Source organism: Zootoca vivipara, chromosome 9 (genome assembly GCF_963506605.1).
Source record: "Zootoca vivipara chromosome 9, rZooViv1.1, whole genome shotgun sequence".
Classification (NCBI taxonomy): Eukaryota; Metazoa; Chordata; class Lepidosauria; order Squamata; family Lacertidae; genus Zootoca; species Zootoca vivipara.
Window position 1 is genome coordinate 43,781,488 of NC_083284.1, and position 20,819 is coordinate 43,802,306.

At 43.7% G+C, this 20,819-nt stretch overlaps 1 protein-coding gene across 1 annotated transcript; it reads right to left on the reverse strand.

Annotated features, from left to right (window-relative positions):
• Positions 1-3,118: 3,118 nt before the first annotated feature.
• TMEM192 (transmembrane protein 192) lies at positions 3,119-20,507 on the reverse strand. The gene is made up of 6 exons (XM_035111651.2): positions 20,389-20,507; positions 16,017-16,166; positions 13,978-14,242; positions 11,281-11,415; positions 6,170-6,272; positions 3,119-5,249 (listed from the first exon to the last, which is right to left on the reverse strand). The coding sequence occupies exons 1-6, from the start codon at positions 20,449-20,451 to the stop codon at positions 5,138-5,140; spliced, it is 828 nt and encodes a 275-aa protein (XP_034967542.2). The 5' UTR covers positions 20,452-20,507; the 3' UTR covers positions 3,119-5,137.
• Positions 20,508-20,819: the final 312 nt, after the last annotated feature.

Below are 20,819 nucleotides of genomic sequence, written 5' to 3' on the forward strand. Positions count from 1 at the left end.
GGGCTTGCCACAGGCACCTATGGGAACAGAATATGGGACAATGCTGGCCTTGCTTTGATCCAAAAGTGAAGATGTTTATATAATGCAATAAGGAAGCTCCACAGTGGATCCCATGCTAATGCCTGTGCAAGAAATCTTTTGTTTTTAACCTGCAATCCCATGCACCGTCACAGAGGACTAAGTCCCATTTAGCTTAATGGACCTTCAGGGTAGATAAGGATAGGATTGTGCCGTCAGTCTCACTTTTCATGGACTAGGCAATCATAGGCTTTAAATATATATAAATAAGGTCAGAGAGTCATTCTCCTTTTGCAAACTTGCTGGCTGCATACTCTCCATCACATCCCCTGCTGGCCCCACCTTCTCACACTAGAGAGTCTGAAGGCTCCTGGCATAATTACAACTCTGATCCCATGGGGATTCTCGTTGAGAAGTTTGGAGGGTGGCAATGCCAGCAAGCACTAGAACAGAATAGAATAGGATCTTTATTGTCATTGTCCCCTTGCGGGAACAACGAGATTTCTCGGTTGCTGTATCAACTCAAATAAGACACTCCACATAAATTAAAATACTAATAAGCGCGATACAATACAGAACAATATAACAAATAAATAAGATGACTTCAGAGTCCAGAGTTTCCATTAAAGGCCAAGATTGCTTTAGGAAAGAAACTGTTCTTGAAGGCTCATTCTCACCTTCATTGTTCTATATCTCTGTCCCGATGGCAGGAGCTCAAAGAAGCGATGACCCGGATGCAATGGGTCTCTTGATACAGTATATCTAATGCCTTTCTGTAGCACCTATAGATATGTTCTAAGATAGAGAGTGAACAGCCAATGATACTCTCTGCTGTTTTAATAATTCTACACAACACTATCCTTTCCTAAGAAGTGCAGCTTTCGTACCACACACACAAACCATAAGTACGCTCTCAATGGCACAGCATTAGAAGCAGCAACTTTTGTGGAAGATTGCACGTGATGGCAATTGCATGAAGGTTTTATTTATTTACTTATTGCATTAATATGCCACCTTTTTCTCCAAGGACCTCAGTGTAGTGTAAGTGGTTCTTCCCAATCTCAATTAACCCCAACAACCCTGCGTGGTTAGACCAGACTGAGGGGCAGCGACTGGCCCAAAGTCACTAGGTGAGCTTTATGGCCAAGTGGGGATTTGAAAACTCTGGTTTCCCAGGTCCTAGTCCAACACTCATAACCATTCCACTCCACTGGCTATGACTGCAAATGCGTATGCTGGAATATTTGAAAGGGAGTAATGTACAAGCATTCAAATCGCTGGTGTCAAAGGGACTATTCCCACCAGGATATGGCTCCAGTTGCAAGAGGCTGGCAGGCCTGGGAAAGAAGACCTCCATTTTCCTCAAGCAAATGAGAGGTCATCTGGTATCTGCTTCCATTTGCATGCTGATCAAGTATTTTCCATGGTCTAATATTTGCTCACAGGGAGAGCAATCAATTCATAGGCAGTTTCGTCTCCATACACATTGTAATGAACCTGAGGTACTGAACCAGTTCCCACAGTGACACTGCTTTCATGTCTCTGGGGTTATCTCAGGATTAGGCTATTTGATAGCCTTCCCCAGGCAGATTGCTTTTCCCTTTAATTACCCTTCACTGGAAAAGTTTTGACCCTAGCTCCATGGACACGTCTTGAACAGACTGCGCTCCCATTTAAGGCCTTGAAACAATATGACACAGATTTTTTATATGGAAAAATCCAGCAAGACAGGCACAATTCACCAGGAGCGGGGAGACAGTATGAAGGAAAATAGGTGCCATGGAGAAATGATGTATTTTCTTGACATTTACCCACTGTTTCTCAAGCTTTCAGCTCTTAAAGTTCTTTTTTTTAAAAGGAGTTATAAACATTGATAAAAACTCAAATTATGTTGGGTAAACTATTTTTTTATATATATAAAAAATACTTCTCATGACACTTTCAGATGTTTCCATTTTCTCTCTCTTAAGATTAGAAAAAACTAAGGCCAACCATAGATTTTTTAAATCATAGATTCCTTCCCCATGCAGGCAGCTATCCCCATTGCTAAATTTTATTCCTGCATGATACTAAATCGTCTCTGGGGCACAACAATAAGCAAAGTTGTACCACTGAGTCATTTAATGCAAGAATACAGTTTTGCATTGTCCTTTAACCCCACCAGCCATGGGGTGAGTCAATATTCACTTTTGCCAATATTTAATTTATGCACAATGCACCTTGAGAGAATTCTTGCTTTAAATTAATACGTCTAGCTGCTATAGAGAAAACATTGTAAAAACTGCAGTAAACATATGAAAGCAAGTAGAACTCAATGTTGTTTCCAACTTTTGGAATGCAAAAATTTCCCTATTTTGCAAACACTATTCCAGGGGTCACCTACCTTTACCTTTTTACTAAGTAAAAAAAAGGGGGATGCGGGTGGCGCTGTGGTCTAAACCACTGAGCCTAGGGCTTGCCAATCCAAAGGTCAGCAGTTTGAATCCCCGCAACGGGGTGAGCCCCCGTTCTTCGGTCCCAGCTCCTGCCTACCTAGCAGTTCGAAAGCACGTCAAAGTGCAAGTTGATAAATAGGTATCGCTCCAGCGGGAAGGTAAACAGCATTTCCATGCACTGCCCTGGTTCACCAGAAGTGGCTTAGTCATGCTGGCCACATGACCTGGAAGCTGTCTGTGGACAAACGCTGGCTCCCTCGGCCTATAGTGTGAGATGAGAGCCGCAACCCCAGAGCTGTCCGCGACTGGACCTAATGGTCAGGGGTACCTTTACCTTACTAAGAAAATGGGTTCAATGCAATTTAACAGGCTAAAAGGGTACGTATACCTAGCTGATATCAACAGAATATGTGATTTAACAACTGGGGTCTACATGACATGCAGATTTTGCACACGTGCCCTAGGTTCGATAGTCTGACACCGACTCCAGCTTTCAATTTAGTGTGACTTTCTAATGGTTCTAGGCACTTAACTGTGACTTACCAGACTCAATAGCAAGATCAAGACACCAGCAGGCGTTTACAAAGACCTCTAGTCTCAAGTGCTCTACCCCAATGCAAGAGCACAAGAATTTTTACCTTTAGCTAGCAGCAGACTAAAGTGAGTAGGGTTTGTTGCGTTTATTATTTCACATTTAGTACAAAACAGAGAATGAGTCACATACAAATCAGATCAAAACCTGAGTGTCCTTTTTAAAAAGGAAAAGTATACATATTTCTTCCTCCACTTCTTAATAAAATCCCAGCTGTGTTTAAGGCACAGCTAACAAGGCAAGAACATGTTAAGTGTCAGAAGCAGCCAGTTGCAGTTTTCCTATACTGTCCCTTAAACAATGCTATATACATCTCTCACTGAGCAGTGGATTAACAGTCTGTTTGCATGAAGTGTGACAGAATGGTATGCTTTTGTTCTCTCTAAACTAGACCGCAGCACATGTTTGGAAAATCCTCCTGTTTGTTTAAGTGTTTGTCTTGCTACAGAAATATTGACTAAGATACACAAAAAAACACAAAAAACAACCACCCAGCCTTTGTTGGCAGCAAAGTGGCATAGCAGACAAATGACAGCTGTTTGTAGCTGGATGGGGAACTTAAAGGGGGAATGCGTCCCAACGATTAGCATCTACAGAGTTCAATCAAATACAGAGATTAGACATTCAAAGCAGAGTTGAACCTATAAACACTTCTGTGAGCCACTTGGCTTCAGGGGAGGAAATGCCGACATTTTCAAAGACAGCAGACACTGGATACTATCCTATAAAGTGAAATATTTGCAGCAACAATCATGGCAACATTGTAAGAAAAATGCTTTTGTTAGTTTACTTTTATCCGTTTCTAAACTTTAGCGCAATAAAGCATGTGGGAATCACCGTGATGTAAATTTTTGAGGGTTTTCCTGTTTGTGTATATATCACATATGAAGGATTAGATATGCAAGTAGTTTTCCATGAGAAGAATTTAAGGACTGTTTTTTAAGCAGGACACACCCTGGTGGCCAGGGGAGGGGGATATGTGATCCCCTGCATGTTGCTGGACTGACGCTTCCATCACTCGAGATTGTTGGCCATGATGGCTGGGGCTGAAGGAGCTGCAGTCCAACAACATCAGGAGGGCCAGAAGTACTCAATTCTCCCTGAAATACTTTTACATGTAGCTTGTTAACATGCGGGTTCTTACATTATGCCCATGCACTGTCCCCTTAATTATTCTCACTTATTTCCAGGTAACAAGACAAGCAGAGAAGCATAAGCAGAAGGGATAACCCGTTTGCAAGAAGAAAAAGAAAAAGCTGGCAGCAGTGAAAAAACATATTTTCAGTATGCAACCATTTGCTGACAAGAAGATACTTGCATTTATAACATGTGATAATGCAACACGTGAACAAAGCAGAAGAACTGGCTTCTCAGACTGTCAGCCTGATCTTGCCATCCTTGTCTGGAGTGATGCTTGAAATGTCATCTATACAATTGCCTTGGGACCAGCTACTGACTAGCTTCACTTCTCTTTCCCACTTGTCTAAGGGTCGTCTCCATACCCCTTTGGATCAGTCCCTGAATTTACGATGCTATTTGTCATTATGAGTGCACTTACATTGCTGAAAGTCTCCCGGAGTCAGTGGTGACACCCAGCAGCCTTTCCTACAGGATTTTGCTGCTGTGAGGTCATCCATTGCAGCCACAGTATAGAAACTAACGATCCTTAATTGATTGCCTTACCAATTACCAAAGTATATTAACATTTTGATACTTGATACTCAGGAGTTTGCTTCATACTGGTTTGGAAAAAGATGGCATTCAAAACGACAACTAAAATCTTTGGAAATCTGCATCACTTTCAAATCAGAGAGTTGAAAGAACCAAACAGACAACTGATTGAGGTGTTTTTCCCCCCTGGTTAATGCCAGCTCTCTTGGGTGGGGGATCTCAAAAATAAAAGTGTCCTTTAAAAACCAAGCAGCTTTAAGCACCGAGCCAGATGAGGTCCGACAGCTGCTCAGAACCAGGACTGGAAACCTGTCACTGTGTGATGTGTTTGCTGCTGTCAGAGGACGAGTCAATAGTCAAGTTAGTCCGCCATTTTTAACACTGTCTGGCCACTGTTTCCTGGCCACTGCTAGCCACTGCCCTACTGGGATGTTAAAGCCAGCAACTTCTGGCTCAGTAGAGAATTGTGTCGTTTAAGGTATTCTATCGCATCTCCTTGTTTTTCAACTACTTCTTCCAAGCTTGAGGCTTCCCTAAAAGACAAATTCAAACCACGTTACTTTCAGAGCATTATCATCTTCCATCTCAACCATGTGAAACTTAAGAAGGCAACAGCAACTCTTCCCCCTACTGGACACCCTCCTGTTCCCAAAATGCATTTACATACTGATCTCAGATTTGTTTAGTTATAAGATGCCTTTTGGGGAACAGACCACCCAAGGTGGATCACAGTTACCTTAACACAATGAATACAGCAATCGCAAATTATCAGAACAAAGGAGCAGCATTAACACCTATTAAAAAGTGAAGTAAAACACACCAACTCTTAGTAAAATAACCCTTATGCTTTATGATGGCTTTGGCCTGAAGACAAATATATATTAAAAAGTTCTATATTTGGCGGACTATAGAAATCTCAGCAATGTTACCTATAGTTTCAGCTTCTGTGTTAAATAAAGGAAGGCAGTTGCACTATTTTAGTGGCTTACAGATTTGACTGGTTCAACAGGATATGTGTGGATTTATTTCTTGAACCTTCAATAACCACAGCCACTGCCAACTGTCATGTATCTATTTAGCACCAAGTGTCTTCCAAGCATACGAAAAAATCACTTTGTGCTTCAGATCTGCACCAAGGAAGGAACAAATGAACTAACAAAAGTAGTGAATAAACACAATTCCCAATTCTGAGGATGCAGCTAAGCCCAAAAGTGTTTATGTAGATAAGCCACATAGAGAGCTGTCAACTGTACATCAATCAAGTCCAGCACGTCATTAACCAGGACAGTACCAAGTTACACAAATACCAGTGAGATCTATCGTTACATTCTCAGTAATGGTGCAGAACATTATGTTGGCATCTACTGTATCAAGAAGTCAGACTTCATCTTTCCAATAAATGCTATTTGTTACCTGGTGCACAGTAGGAAAAATGAGTAACAGGAGATGTTACCTGAATCCAACTTCTGAGGTAGTGTGATTAGGATAAGCATAGATCTGCTCTTCTTCTATTACATCAGGTCTTGGTTTTGCCCGGTTAAAGTTGCTTACCTTTACTGTAATTAAAAAAGGGGAAAGCTACAGTGTGCGCAGTCTGACACCGGAACTATAAATTGACAGTTCCTGAAGACTTTTAAATACAGAACCATTTTAATTTCCAGAACAATGAGAGGGAACCTGTGGCCCTCCACCTATTGCTGCATTATATTTGTATCAGTCCTGACCCCTGGACCATTCTGGCTGGGGCTGATGGAAGTCCCAACCACACCTGGAGAGCCACAGGTTCTCTCTTTCTATTCTACTATTTGCTCTACCATAGAAGAAAAAGAAGATTGCTACAAGATGGGACTTTCCTCCTGGCTCCATTCCATGAACACAACACGCTCCATGAGTTAGGTATAGCTGACCTGAGTTACAAACATGCAATATCCTACTTTTCCACATTTGGACCACACAGCCAATGCATGTTAAGTGACCTGTGTTGTGTTCCTAGGTATGCTTCGAGCATTGCTATTGTTGTTTTGATTTATGCAGCACACATGGTGCCTTACATCAGTGTTTCCCAACCTTGTGCCTCCAGCTGTTTTCGGACTACAATCCCCATCATTCCTGACCACTGGTCTTGCTAGCTAGGGATGGGAGTTGTAGTCCCAAAACATCTGGAGGCAAAAGGTTGGGAAACACTGCTTTACATTCAGTACAACAGGCCCCTGCCTAGAGAAGCTGACAATTGAGCACAGGGGGGAAAGAGGAAAAGGAAGGGAAGCAGAAAATAGGAGAAAGCAGGGAACGTGCAGCGGAATATGTTACTTAGGCAGATTTACTACCCATAGCAAACCCATAAACAATGCTTGAGAGCTGAAGCCCAAGAGGGAAAAACTGGTCATTTTTGCAATGTGTGACAGTGTGAAATGGCATGTTTTATACCACTTTCAGCCAGTTATGAAAAAATAGGAGGCTTAATTTTACAGACCAGTTAATGTGGTTTGGAGAGTCCCCTTCAACCATCCCTAATCGGAATGCTTAAATTCATGTGATCTCTTTGGCAAAAGATGGTGGAGGAAGTTCCTTTTTGAGAGAGTTCCACTGTCAACACAATGCTTCATTCTTATCTACTCAGTCAGCATCTCCTTTTGAATAGGAACTTTCTTCTTCCCTTCCCCCCTCCCCCCATAGAACTACTAAACTAGACCACCTGTTGTGTACAAGCAGGTTGCATGACTGATCAGAGGAATAACCAAGGCAGATGTGTCAGCAAGCTGTAAAGTAATCAGCTGAGTTTGGCTCTCAACAACATCAGAATTCAGCAATTCATGACCGGATCAGATTACCCCAGCACATACATCCCAGGACATTTAAGGCAATTGTAAACCAACAGGTGTCCTGAAGGGTTCAGGTACACAACTAATTCACTTTGGAAGGTTGCACACAAGTAATTCAGAGGATATCAAGGTTTGCAGATGCAAAATAAATCTTTAGAAAACACCTATAGGGGCAAGGCCCACAAAATAGTCCAATAAGGACCAAAAGCAACCAGTGGCCACAGAATGCTCACTGAATGTGTGGGATGGTGGGCGAATAAAAAAGACAGGAAGGGGAAATGAAGCGACACAAACCCTGAGCAAAAAGACTGCAACGTTTTGTTGTAGGTTCCACTCGGGAACTCTAACACAGAGGTGGGGAACCTCCGGCCCACCACTCTAATTAGGTCCAACATGGGTCCCAATTTGGCCATTTTCTCCAAACCATGCCCAGCTGCCCCATTCCTGACTTTATATGTGATGTCAGGCAAGAAGCAAGTGCATGGATATGGCTACAAAGGAATTCCGGGGAGCTTGAAGTTAGTTCTTGACTGCTCCTTTGCAAGTGGAGCATGCCAACAGCCCAATGGGAAGGAGTCGAGGGAGCTCACTGTCATCAAATCCCATCTCATCCATTTGTAGGTGAATTTTGAGTAGAGGTTCCCAGAGCCACTTTCACAATGGGCAAAGCCAAAAGACACGTGGCAAAGAAGTAGCAGGATTGTTATGTGCCTTCAGGGGGAAAACCCTTCACTTTCCCAGCTAGCTCTACTTTTATGTGTGCATCTAATGCAGGCATCCCCAAACTCAGCCCCTCCAGATGTTTTGGGACTACAACTCCCATCATCCCTGACCACTGGTTCTGTTAGCTAGGGATGATGGGAGTTGTAGTCTCAAAACATCTGGAGGGCCGAGTCTGGGGATGCCTGATCTAATGGCCCCTGGTTTACACAAATTAAATCCTCGTTTAATTAGCAGGACGTGTACACGCTCCATACATCTGCATGCAGTCCCCTAATCCACTCTTTGTGCAAACTGGACAATATGGCAAGCCACTGCAGTTCGCTATCGCTTCTTGTCACATGAGAACCAGGAACAACAAGCAATGAAACAAAAGCTAACTTTAAACCATGTCTTACACATGCTGGCTTGGACACATAAGCCAGTGCCCCACCACCACCACCGCCAAAGCTACAACTCTGCAACTTAAACACCCTCCTGCATTGTACACTTTAATCTGCAAATGCAAGTACACTAAGTAAAAGTTATATGTTATTTCAACGTTAAAAGAGTGTGTCTTGTGTAGTTTTTATAGGAGGCAAAAAAAGAGAACTGATGAAAGGGTCAAACGACCCAGGGCTGTCTAATTCCCAGGGTTTCCCTGTGCGTGCAGAAGAAAGTGCAGAGGATGCGTGCACAAAGTGTGGACATGTTCTGTCTTATTAAGACAGGATTTAATCATCCAGATGCGGCCGCTATCTGCGGCCATCACACGTAAATTGTGGTCTTGGAAGCACGTTAACGTTGTGCTTGTGCCTGGACTGCGACATCACACTGAGCCTGCATCTGTGTGGAGTCTCAGAGGGGCTTCGAAAGCAGCAAAGCCAGCACAGAACCATCATACGAATTCTCCTCTCTTTAAAAACATGAAGAGCTTGCTCCTTTAATGTAGGATCTGACAGATCAATTATTTACACCCAAGAGCTGCTCTGCTGGCACGGTCGAAAGCCAATGCAGTCTCCTGGCCTCCCTCTTAAATCAGTAGCACTGCCACAGTTTCCTCTCTGCAATATTTTACGATGCATCATGATTTCCTCTTGCCTCACTGCTAACGCTGTGAAGTTCGGCAGCTTTAACCTCTGTCTTCCTAAAGGAAGGAGGGGACTCAAGAACTGCATTACCCTGCAGGTGACATCAGGCTGCAGTCCAGTTCTCAAGTTCTGTCAATTGTGCTGGCACTTTTCAGAAGCAGGGTCTTGCCTCCTTCCACGGCTGCCATATGTACAAAAAGGAAGAGCCTTGCACTACACGGGCAGAGACGCAGCTGCCTATCAGTGCCAGGCAAGAAACCCCTCAAAACAGCTGCTCCTCCACAAAGATGGCTCTCACTGCCAAGCGAGAGATTTCTAGATCAACAGCTGCATTTTGTGTGTCCTCTCTTCTACACTATTAACTGCCCAAAAACCCTTGGGATAGGACAGCATCAGGCAAAAAAACTCTATCCCTCCATCTGGGCATTTCGCATCAATGCAATAGAATAGTGAAAGATCTACATTGGCTCCCAGTATGTTTCTGAGCACAATTCGAAGTGTTGGTGCTGACCTTTAAAGCCCGAAATGGCCTCAGTCCAGTATACTTGAAGGAGCATCTCCACCCCCATCGTTCAGCCCAGACACTGAGGTCCAGTACCGAGGGCCTTCTGGCGGTTCCCTCGTTGCGAGAAGCCAAGTTGCAGGGAACCAGGCAGAGGGCCTTCTTGGTAGTGGCGCCTGCCCTGTGGAACGCCCTCCCATCAGATGTCAAAGAGAAAAACAGCTACCAGATTTTTAGAAGACACCTGAAGGCAGCCCTGTTTAGGGAGGCTTTTAATGTTTAATCAATTATTTCATTTTTCTGTTGGAAGCCGCCCAGAGTGGCTGGGGAAACCCAGCCAGATGGGCGGGGTAAAAATAATAAATTATTAATTATTATTATTATTATTTATTTATTTATTTTAAAGTTAGAAACGCTTGAATGTGTTTCAGCTTCTTTGCATTGATCTAACGTCAAGTAGCTATGCACATTGTTAAAAATACACACTTTATCGACAGAATAAGGTTGTACAAACTTGAATCTGATAATAGGTCAGTCAGTAGAGCCTGAGACTCTTAATCTCAGGGTTGTGGGTTCGAGCCCCACATTGGGCAAAAGATTCATACATGTGCAAGGGGTTGGATTAGATGACCCTTGGGGGTCCCTTCCAACTCTGCAATTCTATTATTCTAAGCCATATTGGGAGGATCCTATCACGACTTTATAAAGCAACATATGAACAAGCTTCATTCCTCCACATGGAGCCATTTTGCTCCTCCCCTCGCACAAGTGAGCTGGGAAGTCTCAGTTCACTACTGTTTCCTGTTATGTTTAAACCAGTAAACTGTGGTCAAAATCAGTCTTAGGGCAGCCCTTTTATTACGCCAACCAAAATGTCACAAAACAGTGCACAATGTTTCAGTTCCCCAGAACTCATCAGTGTAGATGGGCAATCAAAGCAAGGAGGAAATGGAAGGAAAAAATGAGGAAAGGGAAGCCACTGAGTCGGCATTTGCCAAGAATTTCAAGATGAAATGTGGGAGGCAGTAACATGCAAATGTATGCCATGCAGGTTTTAGGCTGCTGGGGAGGAGAATCCGACAATGGCCAATTCTGCTTTCACGGAAGTATAAAATCCAGCTGTTCCCCAGGTCTTGGCCAAAACAGATTTCTCAATAGGGCAAAAACAGGCATAGAGAGACACTAGGCAGATTAAGACTCCCCAGCTTGTTTGCTCACTCACATAAAGGCAGGATTTAAGCAGCTGCATATGAGTGCACAAGGCCCACCCTTGTCTTGCCTTATTAAGCCAAGATACAACCATCCAAGCCATCAGATTATTAACTCTTAGCAGGCCCCTTGGGTCAAGCTAATCTTAGCAATGAATCTGAAGAAAAATAAAGAGGTAATTCTATGGCCTAGTGGCCAGTCTAAGTGGCTTATACATGCAAGGCAATCCTGCTGCTCTTACCTGTGTAGACAACCACACATATCAACGAACATAATAGCTCCACGCTCAAGATTCCCAGGATGAAGCAGAGATACATTTTATTGTGATCAGGAAAGGAATGTTGCGCTGACAAGATCAGCAGTAAAGCTATATTACCTATTAAAAGACACAGATGAGACATGTTAAGACTTCCAGCCGTCTAGATAGCTTCCAGAAGTGGCTCAAGATAACCCCCAAACACATAAACCAGCATTAACTTTGAACCAATAGTCATACCCAGCTGACTCTCTCAGTCATGAGTGAAAACAGGCACTGAGGACATTCTCAACCACGCACAGCCTCACTTAGATGGCCAGTCACTTTACTATAGGATAGGAAAGAGGAACAGACCCCTTGGGTGTTTATTTCAGCTGCACTTTCACACAAGTTTCCTGTTCAAGCTAAATGCCATGGAAGATGTTTCCAAGTTGTCACTAGCAAATGTATATTCAATTGCAAGCAAAAAGATGCAGAGTTTGAAGTTAATATAAAAGGTTTTATAGTACGTATGGCTAAGGATTACTAAGAACACATATGAAGTACCAGGTACGTTTATAATGCACTATCCATTGGACTAGATTTCGTCAACCTGATGCCTTCCAGACGGGGCTGGGCCCGATGGGAATTGCAGCCGAGAACGTATGACTGACAGTAAGTTGCTGACATCTGTATTGCACTGTTCCCTTCCTTTTTTCCTACCTCTTTTCTCTTAACACACCTATGATCAGAGATCCTTACCCTCCTCACCACCCGTGCACCATGTTTGACAGGCCAAGTCCCACACACATCAGGGGCCCCAGTTTCCTTTGGGATCAAATTGCATGGGCAAAGAAACAGTTTATCAGCTGGTCTGTGCTAGCAAAACTCCCATCATGATGGCTGTGGCAAAGGCCTTGCAAGAGCCTCTGATTATAGTGACTGCAAAACTCACTTTCAAGCAAGTCGTGTCTTTACCTACCCCATCAGATGTGGGGCACATGCATGTGGCTTGGCTGAAGTGGCCTCACAGGTCAAATGGCAAGGGCTTGGGAAACCTTACGGCCAGTGGTTCCACATTGCTACACTGCTGAAGTCACTAAGGATTACTGTTTCGACCTCACATTTTGCCCTTAAGTCTTCACAGACATGTTCAAAAGTTTTTCAGCTACACAGCACTTCAAGCACAAATCATTACTGTATACTGCAAGAAATGCTATTGCACTATCTAGCTGAAAGCTACTTCTATAGTGTGATCTTTCATATTAAATCTCCAGAGTGGCCACCTAGTGGCCACTTAACACTGCAGCCATACTGTGGCCAACTTGAGAAGTAGGGCAAACTGCACACAAGAAAGCAGCTCTAAGTATTAAAAGCCCACAGTTTTCAATCAATATGCAGGTTGTTACAAAAACAGCGGGTGTATGGAAAATTCATTAATCTGTTAACTGAACATTTCTTGTATCAGTAGACAGAGAAGGAAAATAACTCAACAAGAGCCCAACATTTCAATTTGAGCAAAAGCAGGCTTTTGACCAAGGATTGGTTTGCTCATGAATTACTCATTATTCAGTTGCTATCTGAGATTATAGAGGGCATGATAATGCTCTTCAAATATTTGCTTCTTAGGGGAAGAAAGTGACTAAATTCTGGGGCACCAGACATCTAATGGGTTTAAGGCAGGCAGATTTTGGCTGGAAATTTCTTGACTGCAAGAGCAGTTCAGCAATGCAGCAGATTATTTAAAGGAGTGATGGGGTCTCCATGCTGGGGGTTTTCAAGCCAAGGCTGAACAGCCATCTGTTAAAGGTCACCATGCAATGGGTTTATTATGTGCTGCAACATACTTCTGCTTTCTGAGCATCAGGTTGAGACTGTGCCCCTTTTTTGTCCTACAGGGCTCAGATCTCTACCACACCGCCATCTACTGTGATCAGGGTAGAAAACACCTCTATGAGAGTGCTTAAGCAAGCTAAAGCGCCCACTCTTTCATTGATCCATAGAGCCAGTGCGCTCCTTGAACTAACTGCAGTAAGGAATAACCTGGACATTATTAGGACAGCATGGCACATTTTGTCACAATGTACTAGTCAATTCCTGATAGCTATTGGAGCAAAACATCTCAAATGGCCATTTTTTGGCAGTTATGGTACCTGCAGTTGAGCTATTAGGGGAGAGATGTGGTATACATTAAGGAATAAAGTGGATTAAATACAGAATGCATTACAAGAATTACTGATAAATCTTGGCTTACCTTGAAGGCTTCATCTTGTCCAAGTTGGACAAAATACTAGAAAGATGCAGCAAAAGCTAGAACTGCACTGCTGCCATGACCATGTGAGATGCTTCATGCCTGTAGAAGAATTCATACAGTGGTCCCTCGACTTACGAATTTAATCCGTTCCAAATTCACATTCGTAGGTCGAAAAGTTTGTAAGTCGAAAAAAGCGGTTTCCCATAGGAATGCATTGGAAACGTAAAAATTCGTAAGTCGAGTAAACTGCATCTAAAATTCGTAAGTCGAGAAAACCCCATCTAAACCGCAACGGTTTTCCTTTCGGATGTCGGAAAAAACGGAAGCATCTGGCCATTTTTTTTCATTCGTAACTCTAAATTTTGTAAGTCGAGTACTTCATAAATCGAAGGACCACTGTATTTACAAACAAGAGATTGACAAGAGTGAGTCATTAGGTTCAGGCTTACCTGTAGACTGAATTAGGAGTGGAAATCTCTTAAGATGCCTTGTGACTCTGTAGATCTGGAGGTAGCCTTTCCTTCTGACCTTGCTATGGTGGAAGTGAATATACCGTTCGAGAAACAGATGCAGGATCCAGAGAATTACTTTGGCGGTAACTATAACAGTTTGCACTTTAAGTGGATAAGTGTAATGCTGAGGACACATATCTCCACTTGCATCAGGGTAAGAGCAGAATATGCCTGCCAGAAAAGCCAAAACAACAACAGCAACCTAAGGAAGAAAAGAGAAAGAAAGAAATTTCAAATGCTCATCATCCAAGTCAAACACATCCAAGCCTGGCAGGTTTGCTCTAACTTTATTTTACAGATTCATAACCATTTTCTATTGCTGATATGGCATCATTAGTCCATAGTACGTTCTTAAGCTTTCCCACTAAAGGTAAAGGTAAAGGGACCCCTGACCATTCGGTCCAGTCGTGACCGACTCTGGGGTTGCAGCGCTCATCTCGCTTTATTGGCCGAGGGAGCCGGCGTACAGCTTCCAGGTCATGTGGCCAGCATGACTAAACCACTTCTGGCGAACCAGAGCAGTGCACAGAAATGCCATTTACCTTCCCACCGGAGTGATACCTATTTATCTACTTGCACTTTGACGTGCTTTCGAACTGCTAGGTTGGCAGGAGCTGGGACCGAGCAACGGGAGCTCACCCCGTTGTGGGGATTTGAACCGCCAACCTTCTGATCAGCAAGCCCTAGGCTCTGTGGTTTAACCCACAGCGCCACCTGCGTCCCACTTTAAGCTTTCCCACTAGGAGGGAACAATATAAGCCAACCTCCATCCTATTAGAATCATAGAATGGTAGAGTTGGAAGGGACCAGAAGGGTCATCTTGACCAACCCCCTGCAACACGGGAATCTTATGCCCAACGTGGGGCTCAAAGCCACAACCCTGAGATTAAGAGTCTCATGCTCTGCTGACTGAGCTGTGCCAGTATTGACACGGTAGTAATGGGAAGTGACACATGCAAATGCCAGTGAGCTCAGCCTCCCCCCATCAAAGGAATCTCTGGGGCTGGTAAACAGTGGCCAGTAGAAGGCAATGAAGGTGACCCCCAACCTGAGCAGGACAGCACAGAAATGAAGCTCCCCATTCTGTTATCACCAACTCTGAATGCAAATACTTTAATCCGAGTGGGAGCTACCTAGCCATTACAGCTGCTGGTGGTGTGTGCATTATCCCAGTTCTCCACAGGAACAGTTCCTATCCCCTCTTGCTTTTGCCACCAAGACAGCTTTGACGGATTCTAAGGGAGGACTTTTGATTGCATAGCCCTCTCCAGCAGGATGTGTTTTTTTTTGGGGGGGGGGTGGTTCTTAACAAAGCAGTATTAGTGTGCTTATGAAGTCCCGGTAAACAGTTTTGGGGCAGCTCCATTTCACTTTTCTACTGATCAGCATGGTGCCACCAAGTTTGGTACTGGAAGGAAAGGCTATAAAAGCTTGATTCTCACTGACCAAGGTCAACAAGAGCAGGGAGCAGGATGGCATCAGTATATGGAACAGGGACATAGACACACTTATTGTTGTCTGCTTGCCTCTCAAGCCAACAAAACTCTAGGTATGAAGGTTGGGCATTAACAGCTTCCTCCAACTTGGTGCCCGCAAGGTATTTTGAGATTTCATCCATGACTTAGTAGTGCTTTCTAACTTCCAGGTGCATCAGTTTGGTTTGTATTCCCACTTGCTCTGCATGCTGCCACCCTCTGGCCTTAAAGAGCAGGGACAGACAGAACATGCGACCACAACAGCACACTTCTGCAAAGGGCTCACAGGAAACTGACTGGGCTGACCCTTCCACCTTTTAAGTGGCCAAGGAGGAAAGCCATGTCACACTTGTCTGCTGGGGAAAGAGCTACTTTAGTGGCAGTGCAGGAGATGCCTGAGGAAGAGGCCAGCGCTGCTACTCGCTCACTCAACTCAAGGCCTGGCAGCAAACTGCACCTCTGCATCATTGAATTTATCCAAATAATTTATCGGTAACTTACATGCGTGAGCAGCAAAATATTGGCAATGCAGACTGTAGGTATGGTGTAGAACCTTCGATATATCCTGGAATACAATGCATGAGGTGGAAGGAGCGGTGCATCAAGAAAAGGGTCATCATCCATGCTCTGCATTATCTCTGAAACAGATCCCTGAAATAGATTTAGCAACACAGCGTTCAAAACAGAAAACCAAGAGAAGTTTAACAATTGTGAGACAGTTCAATCATCTGCCTTTGCATACATTTTTTTTAACTTACACAGACAAGCTACATCAGCAAGCAAGATTTTTAAATCTTTTCAGCACCATCCTATGCATGCTTAACTGGAAGAATACTCAATGGGAACTGTAACTGTACTCAGTGGGATTTACTCCCATGTACAGGTCTGTTTTTGGAAGAGTGTGGTCTGTTTTTGTAAACCAGTTCTTAAAGAACTGGGGTTGACCAATGTGAAATAGTCCCAATAAATTGAAGGTAAGCAATATTACCTGGACTGGCAACAAATATTGCCCTCACTAGTTTAGCACAAACGCCAATGCAGTTTTTCTACGTGAATATGAACTTGCTCAAACTAATTTATGGTTTTCAATGTGTTCATCTTAAGATTTTAAATAGGAACTTAAGCAGAACTAGTAAAGCTCAATGAGATAAAATTGATGCCTAGGAGATCATTTATCTAACATTATCCATTGAGGGTTGTTGGTTTTTTGTATAAAATTTACGAAATAAAATCACACATAATCACAGGATAATTGCCCAGCTCATTTTTCCTGTCCTACACAAGCATTTTTGGCATTGTCCTGCCAGAATGGAAAACTACTTCAGAATTCAGTTTTAGTAAAAAGGAATGAGAAAGGCATGTGATCTAGTTTAGTCCTTGAAAAAAATCAAGCAAGTTTACTTTAGAGGGCATCACTTGAGCTCTTCTATTGTTCCCAGAGACAGCTCAATCTTATCTAAGCTAGCACAGAAGTCAACATTTACCTTAATGGGTAACCAACCCCATGCAAGTTTGGCACCACAATGTAAAAAATTCTCTTTGCACTTCAAACTTGCTTTAAACGTATTTGGGAGATAAAAATATTTCCTAATATTTCAGTTTAAATGCCCACTTTCAAATTTCAGAAGCTCCAATGTATGATCACTGTGATCCTCAGGATTTGAAGATACAATGCACTTAAGGAGGCAAAATTCACCATGCAATTTTGGAAAGCTAGCCAACACTTAATTTAGTATTTTAAATATATAATTAAACTCATGTCTAGCCAATGTAGGTACCCCAATATTTATTTGGAGCTGTATATGCATTGCATGGGCAGCTGCCATATTACACAAGGAACTCTACCATGTAGCTTCAGCCCTGTGTGAAGTGTTGCAGGGTGGAAGTCCTCTTGTTGTCAGCCAATGCATAGCACACCCACCAACAGCCAGAATTGCATAGCCACAGGGCACCCAGTGTTCTCAATGGGCTGTTCTGAGGGTTTGCCCTTGGGGTTCCTGCTTTAGGAAGCCACAGGGCTCTGCCAACCCAGACAATAACCTTCTTCTTGGGCATGGATACCATGAGGGCTACATAAGCTGCAACATTCATACCTTAACATCAGAAATAGAGATCCCAACAGTAAGTGTAGTAGGCTCAATAGTCATGTCTGCTTAACAGAACCCCAAGAGTGGTAGTCAGCTAAGTATTACCCTTTGAGCAAACTCACTTAAATTAATGGATCTAACTTCCATCATGCTCATTAATTTCAGCAGGTCTACTCTTGAGTAAAACTTAGTTCAATACCACCCAAACAAATTTACTTAGCACACTTCTAATTTGCTCTTCAACAAATGGAGTAAATAAGTTTTGTAGAAGAGGAGTTTGGATTTGATACCCCCCTTAATCACTACCCGAAGGAGTCTCAAAGCGGCTAACATTCTCCTTTCCCTTCCTCCCCCACAACAGACACCCTGTGAGGTGGGTGGGGCTGAGAGACTTCAGAGAAGTGTGACTAGCCCAAGGTCTCCCAGCAGCTGCATGTGGAGGAGCAGAGACGCGAACCCGGTTCACCAGATTACAAGTCTACCACTCTTAACCACTACACCACACTGGCTTGTATTCTCTGCTTTAAAAAAAACAGCCCTCCCTTGGGCTCTGGAGAGATAGGCAGAAGCCCCAAAATGTAAGATAGTTTTATATTTCCTAATCAAACTTCATTTCAACATAATACTGAAGTTTTTCACCAAGTTCTTTTTAAGGGGACGGAGCATGGTTCCTTCAACAAACACTGCTGGTTTAAAAATGATCGGTGTTCTTTAAGAGCCTCAGAATCCCACCTTTTGCAAACTCAAGAGGCAGCCATTACAACAAACACAACTCTGCAATGCAAACAGATATTTAGCTTCGCTTTGAACATTTAAACCCAAAATAAAAGATATATTTGTAACACTGCTGAAAATTGCTTCCAGCATTTTTACCATTAGCTGTAAATAAAATTTGCTCCCCCAAGTTCTACGGTTTAAATAAAAGAATTTAACAGGGTCCCTTATATCTAAAAATTAATAATTCCAGTCCAACACAGGACCTTTATGTTAGCCCGATTGAACGTTTCCCCCTCAGCTTTTGTCAAGGGCAGATATTTATACATCCCCAGAAATGGTAGACATTGCTTTGAATATGCTGGACACTGTAGAACATATTCTTTTCTACTGTCTATTGTACAAACAGCTACACAAATGCGTACTATCCCTTTTTGGGGTAGTCTAACATCGCAGAACAATGAAAGCATCAGATTCTATCTGTCTGACATTAACCTGGAAGTAAATGCAAAGGTGGCTGAGTTTGGTCAATAGTCTCTCAGAGTGGCGAATAATCACAATGAAAATCCTCATTATATATTTTACACGGCTGTAAAATTAGTATATTAGTAAAATTACATGGCTATTTATTACCGTACTTGTAATGTCTAATAAATGTTTGGTGAAGTAAGTATGAATGTCTACATTATTTTAGAATAGAGTGAAATATTTGCAAACACTTACTCTTTTCCAACCCTACTACAAGTATTCTGGTGTCTAACTGTGGCCCAGTAACTGCATGACTGTCATGAGACTTGAAGACTTTTATGCTGACAGGTCTATACAGTTGTCTGATATGTCCCCGATTGCTTTAAAATGTTTATATGTTTATACACCACCCTGATGTTTTGCAAAACAGCAGAATATAAATACTTTTATTTTTAAATAACCACAGATACTTCTCAGCCCAGGACTCTATTGTACTGTTAGGATCAACGGCCCCTTTACTAGATTTCCCAATACCTGTTTAACTTACCTGTTGCAGAGTCCTTCACTGACATAACATTCAGAGAACTGATTGTTTAAGCAAAGCTTAAGTACATTCTTCATTGCCATTGGAGCCCTAAATGTCTAAGGACCCAAATTCTTGAAGACATGCATCTCACTATGCAAAGGGAGGGCAATAAACTTTATAATTAAAGCCCCCAAAGCAAGAAGTTCACAGAATAGAAGTATAGGACTGAAATAGCCATATTTTGGGGCTGCTGTGCTGGAATTCAAAGAGCCCTTCAAGTAACTGGCAGACATTATGAAAAAGATGCACTTCCAAATGGACAGTAAACAGACAGGACTCAATGGCTTTCAGGAGTTTTAACATGACTTTTTCCAAGCCACCGTTTGCCTCACAATCAAAACAGTTTCCACACAACTGGAAGCAGGAAGTGAGGTTTTCAAGGCAAAAGCAAGCGTGTGATAGGAATCTCTGCGGTGGAGTCTATAAACGTTCGCACCTTCTTTGCCCAGCAGCTGCGGTATAGCAGCTTCAGTGCTGGTCTAACACCTGGGAGACCAGGGTGCAAATCCCCACTCAGCCATGAAGCTCCCTGGGAGACCTTGGGCCGGACACTGCCTCTCAGCCCAAACCTACCTAACGGGGTTGTTGTGGGGGGATTAAATTGAGGAGCAGAACCACTAATATACCCCCTTATATCCGCTGGGGAGGGGGCGGCGGATATAAATGCAATAAAAGCACACGGTGGCGCAGTGGGTCAGTGCATCTGGCTGCGAAGCACAAAGTTGGCGGTTCAAGCCCACCCAGGGGCGGCTGTGAGCAGGATTCCTACATTGCACAGGGCTGGGCTGGATAACCCTCGGGGTCTCTCTCCCAACGCTGCAATTCGACGACTCTCCGTTCAAGGGAAGAACCGGGGAGCATCAGAACTCCGTTTTCGGGGCTACTGGAGCAGCCACGGGGCTCAAAGAGGCGCGCCGTGCGATTCAGACGCCCTCCCGACACGCTCCACCCCAAAGCCGCCTCTCCCCTTCCCCTGTGCAGCCCGGGGCGCAGGACCCCGAAGCAGCTAGCGACTCACGTTATCCAGCTCCCGCGGCTGCTGCTGCTGCTGCCGCCCAGCCCCACTCGACGCCCCGATCATCTTCTCCGCAGCTGCTTCCGGCCCCTACGCGCTTCACGCCAGTCTCCCGCGCGGCGCTGTCAGGTGTAGCGAATGCCCCGCCCTCACGCAGCGCTGCTTCCGCCCAAACCTCCGCCGGCGACGCTATTGTCCGGGTGTTTCCCTCGAAGGCGCCGCCCCCTGTCTCTTTTTCTCTCTGAAGCTCCGCCTCCCTGTCTGGGTTGCCAGAAGAGCGAAGGGAGGCGTGGCATGGAGGCGTGGTCAAAGCGGACGAGTGAAGGGTGGTGGCGGCTGGGCAGCCCGCGGCTCTTCTAGGGACTCCAGCCCGACCTGCACATTAGATCTGAGACTTTTATTTTTGCATGCGAAGTGCTCTACCAAGCGCTAGA